Source organism: Salmo salar, chromosome ssa06 (genome assembly GCF_905237065.1).
Source record: "Salmo salar chromosome ssa06, Ssal_v3.1, whole genome shotgun sequence".
Taxonomy (NCBI): domain Eukaryota; kingdom Metazoa; phylum Chordata; class Actinopteri; order Salmoniformes; family Salmonidae; genus Salmo; species Salmo salar.
The window spans coordinates 93,699,643-93,724,642 of NC_059447.1; the positions used below are offsets into that span (position 1 = coordinate 93,699,643).

The following is a 25,000-nucleotide window of genomic DNA, read 5'->3' on the forward strand; positions in this document are numbered from 1 at the left end:
GAAACAATGCATAGTGGGAAGAGCTCGTCAATCCGGTCCGTGCTGATTTTTCAGTGCCTGAAAAAAAAGGCACTTTTTTATTTTTATTTTTTACAATAATTTGGCCGGGTAAAAATGTATTTAAATGTGCATTTCATGATCTGACATAATGGTAGCATGAGTAGACCTACAAACTCAGGGTTACAAAACCCCTCAAGCTATGAACTGGGGTCAATTTGACCACAGAGGCATATGTTTTATCATAGGCTAAATGTAGTTTATTCAATTATTCAAATAAATCATTGTTTAGACTTTCTATATCAATTTGTAATTATTATTTTTTTTTTACAAATGTAAGTAATTTGGGATCATTTTGACCCCAGTTTAAAAACACCACATTTTTCCTTTAGTAATTTGAAAGATAGGACCTTTATTTGAATATAGGATTCTCTGGAGACATAATAACAAGTTATCCATACCACCAGAGGGGGGGGACATGGAGGGGGGCATGGAGGGTGGGGGGACATGGAGGGGGGGGACATGGAGAGTGGAGGGACATGGAGGGGGGGCATGGAGGGTGGAGGGACATGGAGGGTGGGACATGGAGGGGGGGACATGGAGGGGGGGCATGGAGGGGGGGCATGGAGAGTGGAGGGACATGGAGGGGGGACATGGAGGGAGGGGGGACATGGAGGGGGAGGGACATGGAGGGGGGAGGGACATGGAGGGGGGACATGGAGGGGGGACACATGGAGGGGGGGACATGGAGGGGGAGGGGGGACATGGAGGGGGAGGGGGGGACATGGAGGGGGAGGGGGGGACATGGAGGGGGGAGGGGGCGGGGCATGGAGGGGGGGACATGGAGGGTGGAGGGTAATAAGTACTGTATCAGTGATTTAGACCAGATAGACAGATCATCTGTAGAGATACAACTCCCCATGTCCTCTCATGAGATTGGACTTTTCTATACAACGTGTACAAAACCCCAAAATTACCTTATTTATGTGCATATAAAAATCTGCCAATGGTAAAGATGGTCGTCCATTGGGTTAAATACTTGATAGAACTGCAATACAGTACTCAGATACTGTCACGAGCGTCGTAAGGATTGGACCAAAATGCAGCGGGTACATGAATGCTCATATTTACTTTATTGGAGAACACGACACAAAACAAGAAAACGAAATAAACGAACGACAGCTAAACAGTTTTGCAGGGCTAAAAATACAGCAGTGCAAAAACAACTTCCCACAAAAGACAGGTGGAAAAAAGAGGCTCCCTAAGTATGGCTCCCAATCAGCAACAACGATGTACAGCTGTCCCTGATTGAGAGCCATACCAGGCCAACACAAAGAAATACACAACATAGAAAGAACATAGAAATACAAAAACATAGAACCATACCCCCAAAAAATCCCCGACAACACAGAACAAACACACCCTCTGCCACGACCTGACCAAACTACAATAACAAATAACCCCTTATACTGGTCAGGACGTGACAGATAAACAGAGAGCTGTATTGGATGTTGATGAGAAATATACACAGGCGTGATGATGACCGAAGAGAATGCGGTCGACATTTGATGGTGAGGTATTCCAGAACAAAAGGACTTGGTTCCTGTAGGTTATGACCAAAGACTAGTTAATAAGGAAACAAACCCCTCCACCGTTCATTTTCCCAGGAGAGTTACGTATTATGATGTTAATACGGAGAACCCCGCTGGCTGTATGGACAGGGACAATACACCCTGAGAGAGAGAGAGCCATGATTCTGTGAAACAGAGTATGTTACAGTCCCCGATGTTTCTCTAGAAGGAGTTCTTCGCCCTGAGCTGGTCTACTTTATTGTTCAGGGACTGAACATTAGCGAGTAATATACTCAGAAGTGGTGGGTGGTGTGCACGCCTGCTGAGTTGGACTAAAAGCCCACTCTGTATTCCTCTTCTCCGTCAGCAGCGTCTTGGAGCAGCCCCTGGGATGAGTGGAAATGCCTTGGGGGGGTGGGGGGGGGTGGGGTACGAACAAAAGATCCATTTCAGGAAAGTTGAATTTCTGGTCAAAATGCTGGTGAGCGACCCATCGACCGAATTTCAAAAAACGTATTTTTGGCTGTAAGTAATAACGCAAGAAAGGTTAATTAATGTAATTAATGTAATTAATTAATGTAAGAAAATTACACACAAAATAATACTTGAGTTTACTGAATTTATCGAGTTTATAGGCAATCCATAACTAAATTATTATGGTGGGAGAAACCCCACCTCTTTAAGGAATACCTGGGATAGGATAAAGTAATCCTTCTAACCCCCCCTTAAAAGATATAGATGTACTATTGTAAAGTGGTTGTTCCACTGGATATCATAAGGTGAATGCACCAAATTGTAAGTCGCTCTGGATAAGAGCGTCTGCTAAATGACTTAAATGTAAATGGAAACGTATGGAGACTTAAACATGCATATGGCTAAGGTGTATGTAAACGTGCTTTCACATGTACAGTTGAAGTCGGAAGTTTACATACACCTTAGCCAAGTACATTTAAACTCAGTTTTTCACAATTCATGACATTTAATCCTAGTAAAAAATTCCCTGTCTTGGGTCAGTTAGGATCATCACTTTATTTTAAGAATGTGAAATGTCAGAATAATAGTAGAGAGAATGATTTATCTCAGCTTTTATTTCTTTCATCACATTCCCAGAATTTTGGCCCATTCCTCCTGACAGAGCTGGTGTAACTGAGTCAGGTTTGTAGGCCTAATTGCTCGTACACACTTTTTCAGTTCTGCCCACAAATTTTCTATGGGATTGAGGTCAGGGCTTTGTGATGGCCACTCCAATACCTTGACTTTGTTGTCCTTAAGCCATTTTGCCACAACTTTGGAAGTATGCTTGGTGTCATTGTCCATTTGGAAGACCCATTTGCGATCAAGCTTTAACTTCCTGACTGATGTCTTGAGATGTTGCTTCAATATATCTACATAATGTTCCTCCCTCATGATGCCATCTATTTTGTGAAGTGCACCAGTCCCTCCTGCAGCAAAGCACCCCCACAACATGATGCTGCCACCCCCGTGCTTCACGGTTGGGATGGTGTTCTTCAGCTTCCAAGCGTCCCCCTTTTTCCTCCAAACATAACGATGGTCATTATGGCCAAGCAGTTCTATTTTTGTTTCATCAGACCAGAGGACATTTCTCCAAAAAGTACGATCTTTGTCCCCATGTGCAGTTGCAAATCGTAGTCTTGCTTTTTTATGGCGGTTTTGAAGCAGTGGCTTCTTCCTTGTTGAGCGGCCTTTCAGGTTATGTCGATATAGGACTCGTTTTACTGTGGATATAGATACTTTTGTACCTGTTTCCTCCAGCATCTTCACAAGGTCCTTTGCTATTGTTCTGGGATTAATTTGCACTTTTCGCACCAAAGTACGTTCATCTCTAGGAGACAGAACGCGTCTCCTTCCTGAGCGGTACGACGGCTGCGTGGTCCCATGGTGTTTATACTTGCGTACTATTGTTTGTACAGATGAACGTGGTACCTTCAGGCGTTTGGAAATTGCTCCCAAGGATGAACCAGACTTGTGGAGGTCTACAATTTCTTTTCTGAGGTCTTGGCTGATTTCTTTTGATTTTCCCAGAGACACTGAGTTTGAAGGTAGGCCTTGAAATACATCCACAGGTACACCTCCAATTGACTCAAATTATGTAAATGAGCCTATCAGAAGCTTCTAAAGCCATGACATCATTTTCTGGAATTTTCCAAGCTGTTTAAATGCACAGTCAACTTAGTGTATGTAAACTTCTGACCCGCTGGAATTGTGATACAGATCATTCTTAGTTAAATAATCTGTCTGTAAACAATTGTTGGAAAAATTACTTGTGTCACGAACAATTCTAGTGGGGATCGGCGTCCCATCAAAGGGACAGTTTTAAATCATGCAGCACCGTGTGTCACGATCGCAGATTTTAGAGAAACAACAAATGTCGGTACATAGAAGTGTCTTATATCGGCTGAAAGCTTAAATTCTTGTTAATATAACTGCAGTGTCCAATTTACAGTAGCTATTACTGTGAACAAATGCCATGCTATTGCTTGAGGAGAGCTCCTAACAACAAAACACTTTTTTTCACCGTGATAGGTTTGATAAATTAACTTACTTAACTTTAATTGTACTTACTGTACATTCTGAAATCTTGCTCTGATTTATCATCCAAAGGGTCCCAGAGATAACATGAAGTGTCGTTTTGTTAGATAAAATCATTTTTCATATCTTAAAAAGGTCCATATAGCATGCACGATCGATTTTGTATTTCCACTCGTTCAATTTGCAAAGAAAGGTTTCTGTGAAAATCTCGCCCTAAGCGTTGTTTCAACCAGTCAAATTACGTTCCTATTTTTTTTTTATATATATATTTTTTTAATTTATCCATTATTTTACCAGGTAAGTTGACTGAGAACACGTTCTCATTTGCAGCAACGACCTGGGGAATAGTTACAGGGGAGAGATCCTAGAACGTAACCAGACTTCACTATTTCATTAGGGGTGTAGTATATCCTATAGGACACCATATTTGGTCAGAGAGCGACGCCTTCATGGCACGCCAATGACGCGGGCGGTCTTCACTTGATTGACTGTAACTTTTTTCAAATAAGCACCAATCGGGGTAGATAACCAATGAGCTGGGCTTTACGGGAGTATGCGGAAAACCCGTATCTGTCTCAAAATGTTGCCGCTAACCTTGTGCGACAGCAAGCCTTTTCCTTTTGGGCAAAAATTACAAGAATATGGAGAGTTATGAAGTTATGAAAACTGGGCCTTTTGAAAATGTTGAACTTACAATATGGCTACTAATACTGGAAAAGCTAAATCAAAGTCCAAGTATACAGATTTGATGATATTCTTGCAGTTAAAATGTAATGAAAATGTAAATGTCTGTACCTGGGTGACTTCACACTAAATGTCACGTAGTTTGCTCATACTTCAAGTTATCAGTCTGAAATTTTGCACATACACTGCTGCCCTCGTGTGGACACCATCGGACTTAAAACCAGTGTGATGGTTAGATTTGGGACCTTTCTGTTGCATTTCAAAGATGGTGGTAGAAATACAATAAAAACTGTTGTTTTTTTCTTTGTATTTTCTTCTACCAGATCTAATGTGTTATATTCTCCTACAATCAATTCACATTTCCACAAACTTCAAAGTGTTTCCTTTCAAATGGTACCAAGAATATGCATATCCTTGCTTCAGGGCCTGAGCTACAGGCAGTTAGATTTGGGTATGTCATTTTAGGCGAAAATGTAAAAAAAAAAATGGGGGCTATCTCTAATTAACAAGAAATTTGTGGAGTGGTTGAAAAATGAGTTTTAACTTAACTTCCGACTTCAACTGTATTCTAGTCATAATTAATCCTATATATCTACTGTCTATACACACCATCCTATATAACTACTGTCTATACTGTCTATACACACCATCCTCTATAACTACTGTCTATACTGTCTATACACACCATCCTATATAACTACTGTCTATACACACCATCCTATATAACTACTGTCTATACACACCATCCTGTATAACTACTGTCTATACACACCATCATATATAACTACTGTCTATACTGTCTATACACACCATCCTATATAACTACTGTCTATACACACCATCCTATATAACTACTGTCTATACACACCATCCTATATATCTACTGTCTATACACACCATCCTATATAACTACTGTCTATACACACCATCCTATATAACTACTGTCTATACACACCATCCTATATAACTACTGTCTATACACACCATCCTATATAACTACTGTCTATACACACCATCCTATATAACTACTGTCTATACACACCATCCTATATAACTACTGTCTATACACACCATCCTGTATAACTACTGTCTATACTGTCTATACACACCATATAACTACTGTCTATACACACCATCCTATATAACTACTGTCTATACACACCATCCTATATAACTACTGTCTATACACACCATCCTATATAACTACTGTCTATACACACCATCCTGTATAACTACTGTCTATACACACCATCATATATAACTACTGTCTATACTGTCTATACACACCATCCTATATAACTACTGTCTATACACACCATCCTATATAACTACTGTCTATACACACCATCCTATATATCTACTGTCTATACACACCATCCTATATAACTACTGTCTATACACACCATCCTATATAACTACTGTCTATACACACCATCCTATATAACTACTGTCTATACACACCATCCTATATAACTACTGTCTATACACACCATCCTATATAACTACTGTCTATACACACCATCCTATATAACTACTGTCTATACACACCATCCTTTATAACTACTGTCTATACTGTCTATACACACCATCCTATATAACTACTGTCTATACACACCATCCTATATAACTACTGTCTATACACACCATCCTATATAACTACTGTCTATACACACCATCCTGTATAACTACTGTCTATACTGTCTATACACACCATCCTATATAACTACTGTCTATACACACCATCCTATATAACTACTGTCTATACACACCATCCTATATAACTACTGTCTATACGCACCATCCTATATAACTACTGTCTATACACACCATCCTATATAACTACTGTCTATACACACCATCCTATATAACTACTGTCTATACACACCATCCTATATAACTACTGTCTATACACACCATCCTATATAACTACTGTCTATACTGTCTATACACACCATCCTATATAACTACTGTCCATACTGTCTATACACACCATCCTATATAACTACTGTCAATACTGTCTATACACACCATCCTATATAACTACTGTCTATACACACCATCCTATATAACTACTGTCTATACTGTCTATACACACCATCCTATATAACTACTGTCCATACTGTCTATACACACCATCCTATATAACTACTGTCAATACTGTCTATACACCCCATCCTATATAACTACTGTCTATACACACCATCCTATATAACTACTGTCTATACACACCATCCTAAATAACTACTGTCTATACACACCATCCTATATAACTACTGTCTATACACACCATCCTATATAACTACTGTCTATACTGTCTATACACACCATCCTCTATAACTACTGTCTATACTGTCTATACACACCATCCTATATAACTACTGTCTATACACACCATCCTCTATAACTACTGTCTATACTGTCTATACACACCATCCTATATAACTACTGTCTATACACACCATCCTATATAACTACTGTCTATACACACCATCATATATAACTACTGTCTATACTGTCTATACACACCATCCTATATAACTACTGTCTATACACACCATCCTATATAACTACTGTCTATACACACCATCCTATATAACTACTGTCTATACTGTCTATACACACCATCCTATATAACTACTGTCTATACACACCATCCTATATAACTACTGTCTATACACACCATCCTATATAACTACTGTCTATACACACCATCCTATATAACTACTGTCTATACACACCATCCTATATAACTACTGTCTATACACACCATCCTATATAACTACTGTCTATACACACCATCCTATATATCTACTGTCTATACACACCATCCTATATAACTACTGTCTATACACACCATCCTATATATCTACTGTCTATACACACCATCCTATATAACTACTGTCTATACACACCATCCTATATAACTACTGTCTATACACACCATCCTATATAACTACTGTCTATACTGTCTATACACACCATCCTATATAACTACTGTCTATACACACCATCCTATATAACTACTGTCTATACTGTCTACACACACCATCCTATATAACTACTGTCTATACACACCATTCTATATAACTACTGTCTATACACACCATCCTATATAACTACTGTCTATACACACCATCCTATATAACTACTGTCTATACTGTCTATACACACCATCCTCTATAACTACTGTCTATACACACCATCCTATATAACTACTGTCTATACACACCATCCTATATAACTACTGTCTATACACACCATCCCATATAACTACTGTCTATACACACCATCCTATATAACTACTGTCTATACTGTCTATACACACCATCCTATATAACTACTGTCTATACACACCATCCTGTATAACTACTGTCTATACTGTCTATACACACCATCCTATATAACTACTGTCTATACACACCATCCTAATATAACTACGGTCTATACACACCATCCTATATAACTACTGTCTATACACACCATCCCATATAACTACTGTCTATACACACCATCCTATATAACTACTGTCTATACACACCATCCTATATAACTACTGTCTATACACACCATCCAATATAACTACTGTCTATACACACCATCCTATATAACTACTGTCTATACACACCATCCTATATAACTACTGTCTATACACACCATCCTATATAACTACTGTCTATACACACCATCCTATATAACTACTGTCTACACACACCATCCTCTATAACTACTGTCTATACACACCATCCTATATAACTACTGTCTATACTGTCTATACACACCATCCTCTATAACTACTGTCTATACACACCATCCTATATAACTACTGTCTATACACACCATCCTATATAACTACTGTCTATACTGTCTATACACACCATCCTATATAACTACTGTCTATACACACCATCCTATATAACTACTGTCTATACACACCATCCTATATAACTACTGTCTATACTGTCTATACACACCATCCTCTATAACTACTGTCTATACACACCATCCTATATAACTACTGTCTATACACACCATCCTATATAACTACTGTCTATACTGTCTATACACACCATCCTATATAACTACTGTCTATACACACCATCCAATATAACTACTGTCTATACACACCATCCTATATAACTACTGTCTATACGCACCATCCTATATAACTACTGTCTATACACACCATCCTATATAACTACTGTCTATACACACCATCCTATATAACTACTGTCTATACTGTCTATACACACCATCCTATATAACTACTGTCTATACACACCATCCAATATAACTACTGTCTATACACACCATCCTATATAACTACTGTCTATACACACCATCCTATATAACTACTGTCTATACACACCATCCTATATAACTACTGTCTATACTGTCTATACACACCATTATGTACAAAACATTAGGAACACTTTAGTAATATTGAGTTGCGCCCTATTTTGCCCCCAGAACAGCCTCAATCTATCAGGGTCACGTGACTCTACAAGGTGTCAAAGCGTTTCCACAGGGCTGCTGGTCCCATGTTGACTCCAGTGCTTCCCCACAGTTGTGTCAAGTTGTCTGGATGTCCTTTTGGGTGTTGGACCATTCTTGATACACACACAGGAAACTGTTGAGCGTGGAAAAACCCAGCAGCGTTGCAGTTCTTGACACACTCAAAACGGTGGACCTGGCACCTACTACCATACCCCGTTCAAAGGCTCGTAAATATTTTGTCTGTCCCGTTCACCCTCTGAACGACACGTCTCAGTTGTCTCCAGGCTTAATAAAACTTCTTTAAGGCCTCCCGAGTGGCTCTGAGGTCTAAGGCGTCATTACAGACCCAGGTTCGATTTCAGGCTGTGTCACAGCCGGCCGTGAGCTCGAAGACCCATGAGGCGGCGCACAATCGGGCCCAGCGTCGTCTCGGTTAGAGGAGGGTTTGGCCGGCCGGGATTTCCTCGTCCCATCGCGCTCTAGCGACTCCTCGCTGGGGACGTCTGCAAGCTGGAATGGTGTATCTTCCGACACGTCGGTGCGACTGGCTTCCGGGTTAAGTGAGAATTGTGTCATTGGTAGTAGGTTCCAAGCATTACTCTCGATCTTCACCTCTCTCCAGAGTCCGTAGGGGAGTTGCAGCGATGGGACAAGACTGTAACTACCAATTTGGGATATCACGAAATTGGGGAGAAAAAAAGGGGTTCAAAAGTACACAAAAAAATATATAATAATTACATTTAAAAAATCCTTCTTTAACCTGTCTCCTACCCTTCATCTACACTGATTAAAGTGGATTTAACAGGTGACATCAATACGGGAACATAGACTGACCAGGTGACATCAATACGGGAACATAGACTGACCAGGTGACATCAATACAGGAACATAGACTGACCAGGTGACATCAATACAGGAACATAGACTGACCAGGTGACATCAATATGGGAAATATAGACTGACCAGGTGACATCAATACGGGAACATAGACTGACCAGGTGACATCAATACGGGAACATAGACTGACCAGGTGACATCAATACGGGAACATAGACTGACCAGGTGACATCAATACGGGAACATAGACTGACCAGGTGACATCAATACGGGAACATAGACTGACCAGGTGACATCAATACGGGAACATAGACTGACCAGGTGACATCAATACGGGAGCATAGACTGACCAGGTGACATCAATACGGGAACATAGACTGACCAGGTGACATCAATATGGGAAATATAGACTGACCAGGTGACATCAATACGGGAACATAGACTGACCAGGTGACATCAATATGGGAAATATAGACTGACCAGGTGACATCAATACGGGAAATATAGACTGACCAGGTGACATCAATACGGGAAATATAGACTGACCAGGTGACATCAATACGGGAACATAGACTGACCAGGTGACATCAATACGGGAACATAGACTGACCAGGTGACATCAATACGGGAACATAGACTGACCAGGTGACATCAATACGGGAACATAGACTGACCAGGTGACATCAATACGGGAGCATAGACTGACCAGGTGACATCAATACGGGAACATAGACTGACCAGGTGACATCAATACGGGAACATAGACTGACCAGGTCACATCAATACGGGAACATAGACTGACCAGGTGGTCATCAATACGGGAACATAGACTGACCAGGTGACATCAATACGGGAACATAGACTGACCAGGTGACATCAATACGGGAACATAGACTGACCAGGTGACATCAATACGGGAGCATAGACTGACCAGGTGACATCAATACGGGAACATAGACTGACCAGGTGACATCAATATGGGAAATATAGACTGACCAGGTGCCATCAATACGGGAACATAGACTGACCAGGTGACATCAATACGGGAGCATAGACTGACCAGGTGACATCAATACGGGAACATAGACTGACCAGGTGACATCAATACGGGAGCATAGACTGACCAGGTGGTCATCAATACGGGAACATATACTGACCAGGTGACATCAATACGGGAACATAGACTGACCAGGTGGTCATCAATACGGGAACATAGACTGACCAGGTGACATCAATACGGGAACATAGACTGACCAGGTGACATCAATACGGGAACATAGACTGACCAGGTGACATCAATACGGGAACATAGACTGACCAGGTGACATCAATACGGGAACATAGACTGACCAGGTGACATCAATACGGGAGCATAGCTTTCACCTGGTCAGTCTATGTCATGGAAAGAACTAACTAGGTATGACTGTACATAGCTAGTTATGACTGTATATAACTAGGTATGACTGTGCATAACTAGGTATGACTGTGTATAACTAGGTATGACTGTGTATAACTAGGTATGACTGTGTATAACTAGGTATGACTGTGTATAACTAGGTATGACTGTGTATAACTAGGTATGACTGTGTATAACTAGGTATGACTGTGTATAACTAGGTATGACTGTGTATAACTAGGTATGACTGTGTATAACTAGGTATGACTGTGTATAACTAGGTATGACTGTGTATAACTAGGTATGACTGTGTACAGCTAGGTATGACTGTATAAATCCCCTTAGATATATGCTTAGCTGCAGTCCGAACAAGTCTTTCAGCCGTAGGAATACTTGACAGAACTGTAGTACAGAAACCAGCTACCCTCTGAATTGACACATAGTGCTGTATTGTTGTGTAAAAAATAGGAAAATGTGGTATAAATACCAGAATTGCTATAATATCCACCAATATTATATATATATATATATATATATATATATATATATATATATATATGTAACTTGTTATGATATTAAGTTGACATATCATTTGGTTTGAAGTGACTTGAAAGATGTGGACATTTGCTTTGTGAAAAATACTGCCATAACCTCCTACCACTCTGATTGTTTCACTAACAGTGATGCAAATGCTGGCTGTTGGGTAAATCAACAAAACTAAGCCATATTTTTGGTGAATTTAATGCCTTTTTGTCAATAAAATGAAGTACATTTAAAATGTTAGTTTAAATGGCAGTAGTTTTTACCCCATGAATATTACTAAATTATTATTTACTTCAAAATTCTGAAAACAAAATGATACTAATAATCAAATGATGATAAATTATAGTATTATTTTTTTTTTCTTTACAGAATATGTAAATTAAGAAGATATACATAGATATTTTACTATAATAGTTTTTTTCCCCCCTGAATAGTTTATTGTTATGGTCAAATTGACCCCAGTTGGTAATGAATGTGTCACAATATGTTGGTAGCTTGAGGGTTAAAGCGATACCATTATGTTTCCAACGTGGTCCCCGATAGAATACGACACAAAGATAGACAACAGTAAATGATATAGAAACATCCACCTCTTCCTCTTCGTCGGAGAAGAAGTAAGCTACGCCGACCCTTAGCTCCTCTTTCTCCGCTCCGGACGGATCGCCGGTCGGCAGCTCGCTGTAGCTGAGATGGGTGATACGGTCCAAGTGGTTGCCCATCAATGACGAGGCCCCGACAGAGGAGAGGCATGGAAATACGGTGTCTGGGGTAAGGAGGGAAGGAAGGAAAGAGAGTGGGGGGGGAGACAGGAGGGAGAGGTAGCGAGAGAGAGAGAGAGAGAGAGAGAGAGAGGGGAGAGTGGAAGGGGAGAGAGGTGAGAGAGAGAGAGAGCGGGGAGAGAGAGAGAGAGAGGGGAGAGAGGAAGGGGAGAGAGGGGAGAGAGAGAGAGAGAGAGAGGGAGAGTGGAAGGGGAGAGAAGGGGACAGAGGAAGGGGAGAGAGAGAGAGAGAGAGAGAGAGGGGAGAGAGGAAGGGGAGAGAAGGGGACAGATATGTTACTGTGCGGAAAGAACAGTCAAAACCAAACCCACAATAGGCTCCACAACTCTGGTCGGATAGCAGCTACACAGAAACACAGCGGTATCCAGTACATTCATGTAACAGCCAACAGACACATAGTGAGGTAAATGATCAACACACTCGAGTTATTGAGCCCAGTTCGCTTGAAAGACGAGAAAACAATCAATGATTTAGTCCGTCGTTCTCATCACATGCCTTTAGCTAATCATACCCTCTGGTGGGCTGAATGATAAAATAGCAGCGCTGGATAGAGGGGGAGAGAGAGAGAGAGAGAGAGAGAGAGAGAGAGCAGCCAGGAAAATAGAAAGATAAAAACACAACAGAGAGAGAGAGAGAGAGAGAGAGAGAGAGACAGAGAGAGAGAGAGAGCGCAGCCAGGAAAAGAGGCAGATAAAAACACAACAGAGAGAGAGAGAGAGAGAGACCGAGAGAGAGAGAGAGAGAGATGCAATCTCCAGTCTTCCACGGAGAAGAGAAGTGTGCTCCGACAGAATACTTCAAGATGTATTATCCTTGACCAGTTTGGATGCACCATGGATGGGGGGGGGGGAAAAAATAAAGGCTAATTTAGAGCCCATAATGCACCAGGGAAAAACACCGGAGTAATAAAAGCAGTTACCCAGGTAACGGTTATATATCCTGTTGTTCCATCAGTACCGCTAGCTCCACGGTCTTCTCCACTCCCTTCCTCTCCCTGTCTTTTCTATTTCTCCCTTCTCTCTCTCTCTCTCTCTCTCTCTCTCTCTCTCTCTCTCTCTCCTTCCCCTGTACACTCCCGCAGCCCTGTGCGCTTTACTAGTGTTGACCGGGATCCTCGCGTCTTTAAATACCCATCGGAGAGAGCTCCGCCTTTCAGCCGCAGCATCTGCCCATGACGCAGCCCATTGGTCTTTAGGGGCACTTTCCCCACCATCCCCGCTCGGCCAATCAGAAAGGCCAATCCTCACGTCATTCAAGCCGGGCTCCAATAGCGTGGTCGCAGAGCACGGCGTGGTGATAGGGATTGGTTAAGGGTCCTGCAACACTACAGGTTAACTACCCAAACACAGCGACGGGAGCGTCGTTTTCACCCGAAGCTCTATATGCCTGTTTTTGCGTAAAAAGTGTAGCGGTCTTTACTATGGCGTGATATTGTTGTCGGAGGAATGAAGAATACTAGACAGACAGAGTTGTTATTGTTGCTGTTGTTGTTATATGGGAGGAGGAAGCCAGACAGAGGGGCTAAGAAACATGCTGCTACTATATTATATTACCCTGCTAACATGCTGCTACTATATTATATTACCCTACTATATTATATTACCCTGCTAACATGCTGCTACTATATTATATTACCCTGCTAACATGCTGCTACTATATTATATTAAACTGCTATATTATATTACCCTGCTATATTATATTACCCTACTAACATGCTGCTACTATATTATATTACCCTGCTAACATGCTGCTACTATATTATATTACCCTACTATATTATATTACCCTGCTAACATGCTGCTACTATATTATATTACCCTGCTAACATGCTGCTACTATATTATATTAAACTGCTATATTATATTACCCTGCTATATTATATTACCCTGCTAACATGCTGCTACTATATTATATTACCCTGCTAACATGCTGCTACTATATTATATTACCCTACTATATTATATTACCCTGCTAACATGCTGCTACTATATTATATTACCCTGCTAACATGCTGCTACTATATTATATTAAACTGCTATATTATATTACCCTGCTATATTATATTACCCTGCTAACATGCTGCTACTATATTATATTACCCTACTAACATGCTGCTACTATATTATATTACCCTGCTAACATGCTGCTACTATATTATATTACCCTACTAACATGCTGCTACTATATTATATTACCCTACTAACATGCTGCTACTATATTATATTACCCTGCTAACATGCTGCTACTATATTATATTACCCTGCTAACATGCTGCTACTATATTATATTACCCTACTAACATGCTGCTACTATATTATATTACCCTGCTAACATGCTGCTACTATATTATATTACCCTGCTAACATGCTGCTACTATATTATATTACCCTACTATATTATATTACCCTACTAACATGCTGCTACTATATTATATTACCCTACTATATTATATTACCCTACTAGCATGCTGCTACTATATTATATTACCCTACTATATTATATTACCCTACTAACATGCTGCTACTATTTTATATTACCCTGCTAACATGCTGCTACAATATTATATTACCCTACTATATTATATTACCCTGCTAACATGCTGCTACTATATTATATTACCCTGCTAACATGCTGCTACTATATTATATTACCCTGCTAACATGCTGCTACTATATTATATTACCCTACTAACATGCTGCTACTATATTACCCTACTATATTATATTACCCTACTAACATGCTGCTACTATATTATATTACCCTACTATATTATATTACCCTGCTAACATGCTGCTACTATATTATATTACCCTGCTAACATGCTGCTACTATATTATATTACCCTGCTAACATGCTGCTACTATATTATATTACCCTACTATATTATATTACCCTACTAACATGCTGCTACTATATTATATTACCCTGCTAACATGCTGCTACTATATTATATTACCCTATATTACCCTACTAACATGCTGCTACTATATTATATTACCCTGCTAACATGCTGCTACTATATTATATTACCCTGCTAACATGCTGCTACTATATTATATTACCCTGCTATATTATATTACCCTGCTAACATGCTGCTACTATATTATATTACCCTACTAACATGCTGCTACTATATTATATTACCCTGCTAACATGCTGCTACTATATTATATTACCCTACTAACATGCTGCTACTATATTATATTACCCTGCTAACATGCTGCTACTATATTATATTACCCTACTATATTATATTACCCTGCTAACATGCTGCTACTATATTATATTACCCTACTATATTATATTACCCTGCTAACATGCTGCTACTATATTATATTACCCTACTAACATGCTGCTACTATATTATATTACCCTGCTAACATGCTGCTACTATATTATATTACCCTGCTAACATGCTGCTACTATATTATATTACCCTATTAACATGCTGCTACTATATTATATTACCCTACTATATTATATTACCCTGCTAACATGCTGCTACTATATTATATTACCCTGCTATATTATATTACCCTGCTAACATGCTGCTACTATATTATATTACCCTTACTAACATGCTGCTACTATATTATATTACCCTGCTAACATGCTGCTACTATATTATATTACCCTATTAACATGCTGCTACTATATTATATTACCCTACTATATTATATTACCCTTACTAACATGCTGCTACTATATTATATTACCTTACTATATTATATTACCCTGCTAACATGCTGCTACTATATTATATTACCCTACTAACATGCTGCTACTATATTATATTACCCTGCTAACATGCTGCTACTATATTATATTACCCTGCTAACATGCTGCTACTATATTATATTACCCTACTAACATGCTGCTACTATATTATATTACCCTGCTAACATGCTGCTACTATATTATATTACCCTGCTAACATGCTGCTACTATATTATATTACCCTGCTAACATGCTGCTACTATATTATATTACCTTACTAGCATGCTGCTTCTGTCACATCCTGATCTGTTTCACCTGTCTTTGTGCTTGTCTTCTCCCCCCTCCAGGTGTCTCCCATCTTCCTCATTATCCCCAGTGTATTTATACCTGTGTTCTCTGTTTGTCTGTTGCCAGTTCGTCTTGTTTTGTCAGGTCTTACCAGCATGTTTTCCCATCTCCCAGCTTTCTCAAGTTCTTTTCCCTTGTTTACTCGGTGCTGACCATTCTGCCTGCCCTGTCCCTGAGCCTGCCTGTCGTTCTGTACCTGCCTGACTATGACCCGTTTACGAACCTCTACAATATTATATTACCTTGCTAACATGCTGCTACAATAGGCTACAATCATACACCAAGGGACTTACTGGGCTAAATATGACCTGCAACATTACAATACAATTTAAAACAATACATTACAATAAAATACAATACAACACTGTACAATACAATACAATACAATATAAAACAGTACAATACAATATAATACAATATAATACAATACAATATAAAACAGTACAATACAATACAATATTAAACAATACAATACAATATAAAACAATACAATACACTATAAAACAATACAATACAATACACTACACTACACTACACTACAATACATTACAATACACTACACTACACTACAATACATTACAATACACTACACTACACTACAATACAATGCACTAAAATACACTACATTACAATACAATACACTACATTACAATACACTACACTACATTACAATACATTACAATACAATACACTACAATACAATACAATATTAAACAATACAATACAATACACTATAAAACAATACAATACAATACAATACAATACAATACAATATAAAACAGTACAATACAATATAATACAATACAATACAATATAAAACAATACAATACAATATAATACAATACAATACAATATAAAACAATACAATACAATACAATACAATACAATATAATACAACACAATACAATATAATACAATATTAAACAATATAATACAATATTAAACAATACAATACAATATTAAACAATATTAAACAATACAATACAATATTAAACAGTACAATACAATATTAAACAGTACATTACAAAACAATACAATACAATACAATACAATACAATACAAAACAATACAATACAATACATTAAAATACAATACAATACAATATAAAAATAATACAAAACAATAAAATACATTACATACACCAGTTACTAAATAGATTAAGTAGGAATAGATGCTGTTATACAATGTATATATATATTTTTAAAATGTAATATTGCCCAAAGGCTGCCTGTCCATCTGTGAAACAACACATTGAAATAATATGATATATTCTAGCAGTGTGTGTGCGTTTCCCAAGGAAACGGAGAAGCACACAAACACACTGGATGATACTTGATGGTGCGTGCATTGAAAAGGCTTCAGACATTTACTCTTATCCAGGGCTATAGGAAAAGGGAGTGCTGGATGGAGGGAGAGAGGTGAAGAGAGAGAACAGAAAGGTTTTGTAGTTCCGGGTGGGGTGGTCAGTTTTCTCTCTCTCTCTCTCTCCCTCCCCCTCTCTTTTTTATTTCTCTCTCTCTCTCTCTCTCCCCCTCTCCAACTCTCTATTTCTCTCTCCCTCCCGCACCCCCTCTCGCTCCCCCTCTCTATCTTTTTCTCGCTCCACCTCTCCAACTCTCTCTCTGTCTCTCGCTCACTCGCTCCCCCTCTCTCTTTTTCTTTCTCTCCCCCTCCCCAACTCTCTCTCTCTATTTCTCTCCCCCTCTCGCTCCCCCTCCCCCTCTCGCTCCCCCTCCCCCTCTCTCTATCTTTTTCTCGCTCCACCTCCCCCAACTCTCTCTCTCTCTCTCTCTCTCTCTCTATATATATAAATATATATGGAACTGTCCATGGTGTTAAATCTGTTATATAAATCTATTGGGGTGACGCAGCTTTTTAAGGGTTGCTTAGCGTGTACCACTTCCTGATTTAGCCCATACCTGGCGTGAACTTGGGACCTCTGCCTCGCAAACACAGGTGACCGCCCCCCTCAAGCGTCTTAGCCAGTCGCACCACCTCAAGAGGAGTATCTGTATTTGTATTTATTATGGATCCCCATTAGTTCCTGCCAAGGCAGCAGCTACTCTTCCTGGGGTTTATTATGGATCCCCATTAGTTCCTGCCAAGGCAGCAGCTACTCTTACTGGGGTTTAGTATGGATCCCCATTAGTTCCTGCCAAGGCAGCAGCTACTCTTCCTGGGGTTTAGTATGGATCCCCATTAGTTCCTGCCAAGGCAGCAGCTACTCTTACTGGGGTTTAGTATGGATCCCCATTAGTTCCTGCCAAGGCAGCAGCTACTCTTCCTGGGGTTTAGTATGGATCCCCATTAGTTCCTGCCAAGGCAGCAGCTACTCTTACTGGGGTTTAGTATGGATCCCCATTAGTTCCTGCCAAGGCAGCAGCTACTCTTCCTGGGGTTTATTATGGATCCCCATTAGTTCCTGCCAAGGCAGCAGCTACTCTTCCTGGGGTTTAGTATTGATCCCCATTAGTTCCTACCAAGGCAGCAGCTACTCTTCCTGGAGTTTATTATGGATCCCCATTAGTTCCTGCCAAGGCAGCAGCTACTCTTCCTGGGGTTTATTATGGATCCCCATTAGTTACTGCCTAGGCAGCAGCTACTCTTCCTGGGGTTTATTATGGATCCCCATTAGTTCCTGCCGTGGCAGCAGCTACTCTTCCTGGGGTTTATTATGGATCCCCATTAGTTCCTGCCAAGGCAGCAGCTACTCTTCCTGGGGTTTAGTATGGCTCCCCATTAGTTCCTACCAAGGCAGCAGCTACTCTTCCTGGGGTTTATTATGGATCCCCATTAGTTCCTGCCAAGGCAGCAGCTACTCTTCCTGGGGTTTATTATGGATCCCCATTAGTTCCTGCCAAGGCAGCAGCTACTCTTCCTGGGGTTTATTATGGATCCCCGTTAGTTCCTGCCAAGGCAGCAGCTACTCTTCCTGGGGTTTATTATGGATCCCCGTTAGTTCCTGCCAAGGCAGCAGCTACTCTTCCTGGGGTTTATTATGGATCTCCATTAGTTCCTGCCAAGGCAGCAGCTACTCTTCCTGGGGTCCACCAAAATTAAGGCAGTTTATACATTACAGTCCATTCGTAACATATTAAATGGGTGCTCTCAGGCCTCTAGTCCATTAACATCTACACTACCGTTCAAAAGTTTAGGGTCACTTAGAAATGTCCTTGTTTTTGAAAGAGAAGCAAAAAAAATAAAAAATTGTACATTAAAATAACATCAAATTGATCATAAAGACCGTGTAGACATTGTTAATGTTGTAAATGACTATTGTAGCTGGAAACGGCAGATTTTTAATGGAATATCTACATAGGCGTACAGAGGCCCATTATCAGCAACCATCACTCCTGTGTTCCAATGGCACGTTGTGTTAGCTAATCCAAGTTTATCATTTTAAAAAGGCTAATTGATCATTAGAAAACTCTTTTGCAATTAAGCTAGCACAGCTGAAATCTGTTGTTCTGATTAAAGAAGCAATAAAACTGGCCTTCTTTAGACTAGTTGAGTATCTGGAGCATCAGCATTTATGGGTTCGATTACAGACTCAAAATATCCAGAAACAAAGAACTTTCTTCTGAAACTCGTCAGTCTATTCTTGTTCTGAAAAAAACGAAGGCTATTCCATGCGAGAAAAATTGCCAAGAAAACTGAAGATCTCGTTACAACGCTGTGTACTTCATCAAATCAAATTTTAATGACACGCTGTTTCCATTTGTTGAGGCAGATTCCTGTAACGGAGACGCAGGAAGTCAGGAAGCAGGAAGCAGGAAGCAGTTGGTGAGTTTAATAATAACGAACGTGGAGAGACTCGTCTGGACAGGAAAAGAAGACCCAAATACTACCCGATGAGTGAACTTAACAATGTCGTCTTCGTCCTTGGGTTCGGAGAGACAGGAGTCTCATAAAATATCTGTGTTCAAGTTCCAGTTTGAATCTGTTATACTTTCTCTCCATAAAGTAATCCGCCAAGATGTGTACACAGCTGAAGCTCGTTGTTGCTGATTGGGAGTCACACTTTAAGGAGCATGTTTTTCCTTTGGGTTTTGTGGGTAATTGTTTCTGTTGAGTGTTTTGCACCTGACAGGACTGTTTGGCTGTCAGTTTTCTTATTTTTGTGTAGTGTTCTCTTTTGTTCTAATTAAAATCATGATGAACACTAACTCTGCTGCGCCTTGGTCTACTCTGTCTCCCGACAGCCCTTACAGACATGCAGCACATTGGGGTGGACACACCCACCTGTCTGTGTTATCATGACATGCAGTACATTGGGGTGGACACAACCACCTGTCTCCATCAATGAGAGAAGACTTGAAATAGACAAGATGTCAGCAAAAACCCTTTGGGTATATCCAATTATCTGTTGTAACAGTCTGTAACTACAGTTCTCTACACTTGTGTGTCTCTACACCTGAGACAATCTCCGTCACACTGAACTGACCTACACTTGATACAATTTTTTTTGGTATGTTACTTTTACCGTATAACATTGTTATTGAATTCTAGCTCTCCTGAGTTAGCATGAAATAGGGTACACTTTCATGTATTTTAGATTTGGACTAATGAACATTCTGTGGATATCTGAATGTCTAGCCTTTGTTTGATGCTACAGAGCCCTGTACAGATTATATACATATATTATGTGAATCCATAAAGGCCAGACAAATTTTTCCAAGACTGCTAGAAAAACATTCATATTTATTTTATGGTGGTTCTACATGAGGGCTCTCAAACCCTGTTCCTGGAGAGCTAACCCTCCTGTAGGTTTTAACTCCAACCCTGTTCCTGGAGAGATACCCTCCTGTAGGTTTTAACTCCAACCCTGTTCCTGGAGAGATACCCCTCCTGTAGGTTTTAACTCCAACCCTGTTCCTGGAGAGATACCCTCCTGTAGGTTTTAACTCCAACCCTGTTCCTGGAGAGATACCCTCCTGTAGGTTTTAACTCCAACCCTGTTCCTGGAGAGATACCCTCCTGTAGGTTTTAACTCCAACCCTGTTCCTGGAGAGATACCCCTCCTGTAGGGTTTTAACTCCAACCCTGTTCCTGGAGAGATACCCTCCTGTAGGGTTTTAACTCCAACCCTGTTCCTGGAGAGATACCCCTCCAGGAGGGTTTTAACTCCAACCCTAATCTAAAAAAATATCAGAATTAGGCTGTCTGTGTAAACATAGTCCTTTATCTGACTTCGGTGCAATGGTGAGTTGGGGAAACTGAGCCTCTTTGTGCTCATGGCTGATGGGCTTGTTCTGTCTACGGTGAACGTCCTGCTAGATAAGACTCTCCCTAAAGTGGTGTAGGGTTTCTTAACCACCAACTGTTTGGACCTCTCGCAGAAGATTTGCTGGTTCTGCACGTCTCCTCGAACGATATGGTTGTGGCGTCGGCATTCTACACTTTTTAGTGGAAGGGACGTTTGGGGACACACACGCCTTTGTTGGTAATGATATTTTGGACTCCCGATTGGCGCGGCGGGTCCAAGGCACTGCATCTCAGCGCAAGAGGGCGTCACTGCAGTCCCCGGTTCGAAATCCAGGCTGCGTCACATCTGGCCGTGATTCGGGAGTCCCATAGGGCGGCGGCACAACATTGGAAGCTGCTTTTTGAGAGAGAAGATCAGCCAACAAAGTAAATGGGCTGGGGGGGGGGCTAAAGAAGGTGTGAAAAGTCTTAGGAAGGCAGTTCTTACACAATATGAATTGTTGTGTATTGGAGACAGCACCTCAATCACTCTCATACACAACAATACATTTACTGTCTAAGCACAACCCTGCACAACCAAACCCCCCCCACACCTCCTTCCTCATCTCAAAGTACTGTCTATAACCCCTCTTCCTCATCTCAAAGTACTGTCTATAACCCCCCCTCTTCCTCATCTCAAAGTACTGACTATAACGCCCCCTCTTCCTCATCTCAAAGTACTGTCTATAACCCCCCTCTTCCTCATCTCAAAGTACTGTCTATAACCCCCTCTTCCTCATCTCAAAGTACTGTCTATAAACCCCTCTTCCTCATCTCAAAGTACTGTCTATAAACCCCCTTTTCCTCATCTCAAAGTACTGTCTATAACCCCCCTCTTCCTCATCTCAAAGTACTGTCTATAACCCCCCTCTTCCTCATCTCAAAGTACTGTCTATAACCCCCCTCTTCCTCATCTCAAAGTACTGTCTATAACCCCCCTCTTCCTCATCTCAAAGTACTGCCTATAACCCCCTCTTCCTCATCTCAAAGTACTGTCTATAAACCCCCCTCTTCCTCATCTCAAAGTACTGTCTATAACCCCCTCTTCCTCATCTCAAAGTACTGTCTATAAACCCCCCTCTTCCTCATCTCAAAGTACTGCCTATAAACCCCCTCTTCCTCATCTCAAAGTACTGTCTATAACCCCCCTCTTCCTCATCTCATAGTACTGTCTGTAAACCCCCCCCCCCACAGCCCATTGACTTTGACAAATCATTCAACAGTAGCTCTTCTCTTGGGGAATATTGTAGACATTTATTTATATTGTGTTTTTGAGAATCTGCAGAGAGAAGAATGAGGTGGTTGTGTACAATTTTACTGTTGTAGTCTTGATTTTATACCTTTCAGTGTTCTTTTGCTGTTTTTGTTGTTGTTGTTGTTGTTGTTGTTGTTGTTGTTGTTGTTGGTCCAACAGTCTCGTTGCCATCCATAACAGCAAGGTGTGTCCATCCCTCATGCGTGTGTAAAGCAAAAGGCAGTCGCTTTGGGGTATTATTCAGCATGGCACGGTGGAAGGACTCCAGACAACACCATTTTTTTTTTTTACAAAAGAGAAAAGGTAAAAAAAAAGAAGGGGTTTATTTGTCTGGTCGGGGCGTGGCAGGGGGGGGGTGTTTGTTTTGTGTGTTTCGGTGTTTTTGGTTTAGGTATATATGTTTTCTATTTCTATGTTTATATCTAGTTTTCTATTTCTATGTTTGGGTTTTTTGGCAATGGCCTCCAATTAGAGGCAGCTGGTTGTCGTTGTCTCTAATTGGAGGCCATGTTTAGTTGGGGGTTTGTTTCACGTGTGTTTTGGTGGGTGGTTATTTTCTGTATAGTCTGGGAGCCTTATGGACCTGTTATAGTCGTTTTGTTTATTTTGTTTAAGTGTTTTTCTTTAAATAAATTAAGAAGATGAGCACTTTACCCGCTGCGCCTTGGTCCCAATCCTTACGACGCCTGTGACAGTGGTAGCATACAAACACGACCCAATTCATGTTTATACCACGCTGATTGTAAATTGAGCTATTTTAGCCCGCCGGCTTGTAAATATTTGGAAGCAGATGGTGGAATCAGATTCTGTATCGCCTACAACACAATACACAATTGAACCTCCCCACTAATTGTACTGATCTCTATTAGACTGGCTAGCTAACAGTGATGGGTTTAGGATACTGGTCCTTCACCCAGTTCAATGTAACAGTGATGGGTTTAGGATACTGGTCCTTCACCCAGTTCAATGTAACAGTGATGGGTTTAGGATACTGTCCTTCATATTCACCCAGTTCAATGTAACAGTGATGGGTTTAGGATACTGGTCCTTCACCCAGTTCAATGTAACAGTGATGGGTTTAGGATACTGTCCTTCATCCCCAGTTCAATGTAACAGTGATGGGTTTAGGATACTGGTCCTTCATCCCCAGTTCAATGTAACAGTGATGGGTTTAGGATACTGTCCTTCATATTCACCCAGTTCAATGTAACAGTGATGGGTTTAGGATACTGGTCCTTCATTCACCCAGTTCAATGTAACAGTGATGGGTTTAGGTTACTGTCCTTCATATTCACCCAGTTCAATGTAACAGTGATGGGTTTAGGATACTGTCATTCATTCACCCAGTTCAATGTAACAGTGATGGGTTTAGGATACTGGTCCTTCATTCACCCAGTTCAATGTAACAGTGATGGGTTTAGGATACTGTCCTTCTATTCACCCAGTTCAATGTAACAGTGATGGGTTTAGGATACTGTCCTTCATATTCACCCAGTTCAATGTAACAGTGATGGGTTTAGGATACTGTCCTTCATTTCCCCAGTTCAATGTAACAGTGATGGGTTTAGGATACTGTCCTTCATAT

At 40.4% G+C, this 25,000-nt stretch overlaps 1 protein-coding gene across 1 annotated transcript in view; it reads right to left on the bottom strand.

Moving 5' to 3' along the window:
* LOC106608360 (protein LRATD1-like) overlaps nucleotides 1-13,934 on the bottom strand; it is a 15,063-nt gene extending 1,129 nt beyond the window's left edge. The window contains exons 1-2 of the mRNA XM_045721216.1: nucleotides 13,771-13,934; nucleotides 12,663-12,835 (exon numbers count right to left, since the gene is read on the bottom strand). Coding sequence (XP_045577172.1) covers nucleotides 12,663-12,791 — 129 coding nt within the window. The 5' untranslated portion in view covers nucleotides 12,792-12,835; nucleotides 13,771-13,934. The remainder of the gene's footprint in view (nucleotides 1-12,662; nucleotides 12,836-13,770) is intronic.
* Nucleotides 13,935-25,000: the final 11,066 nt, after the last annotated feature.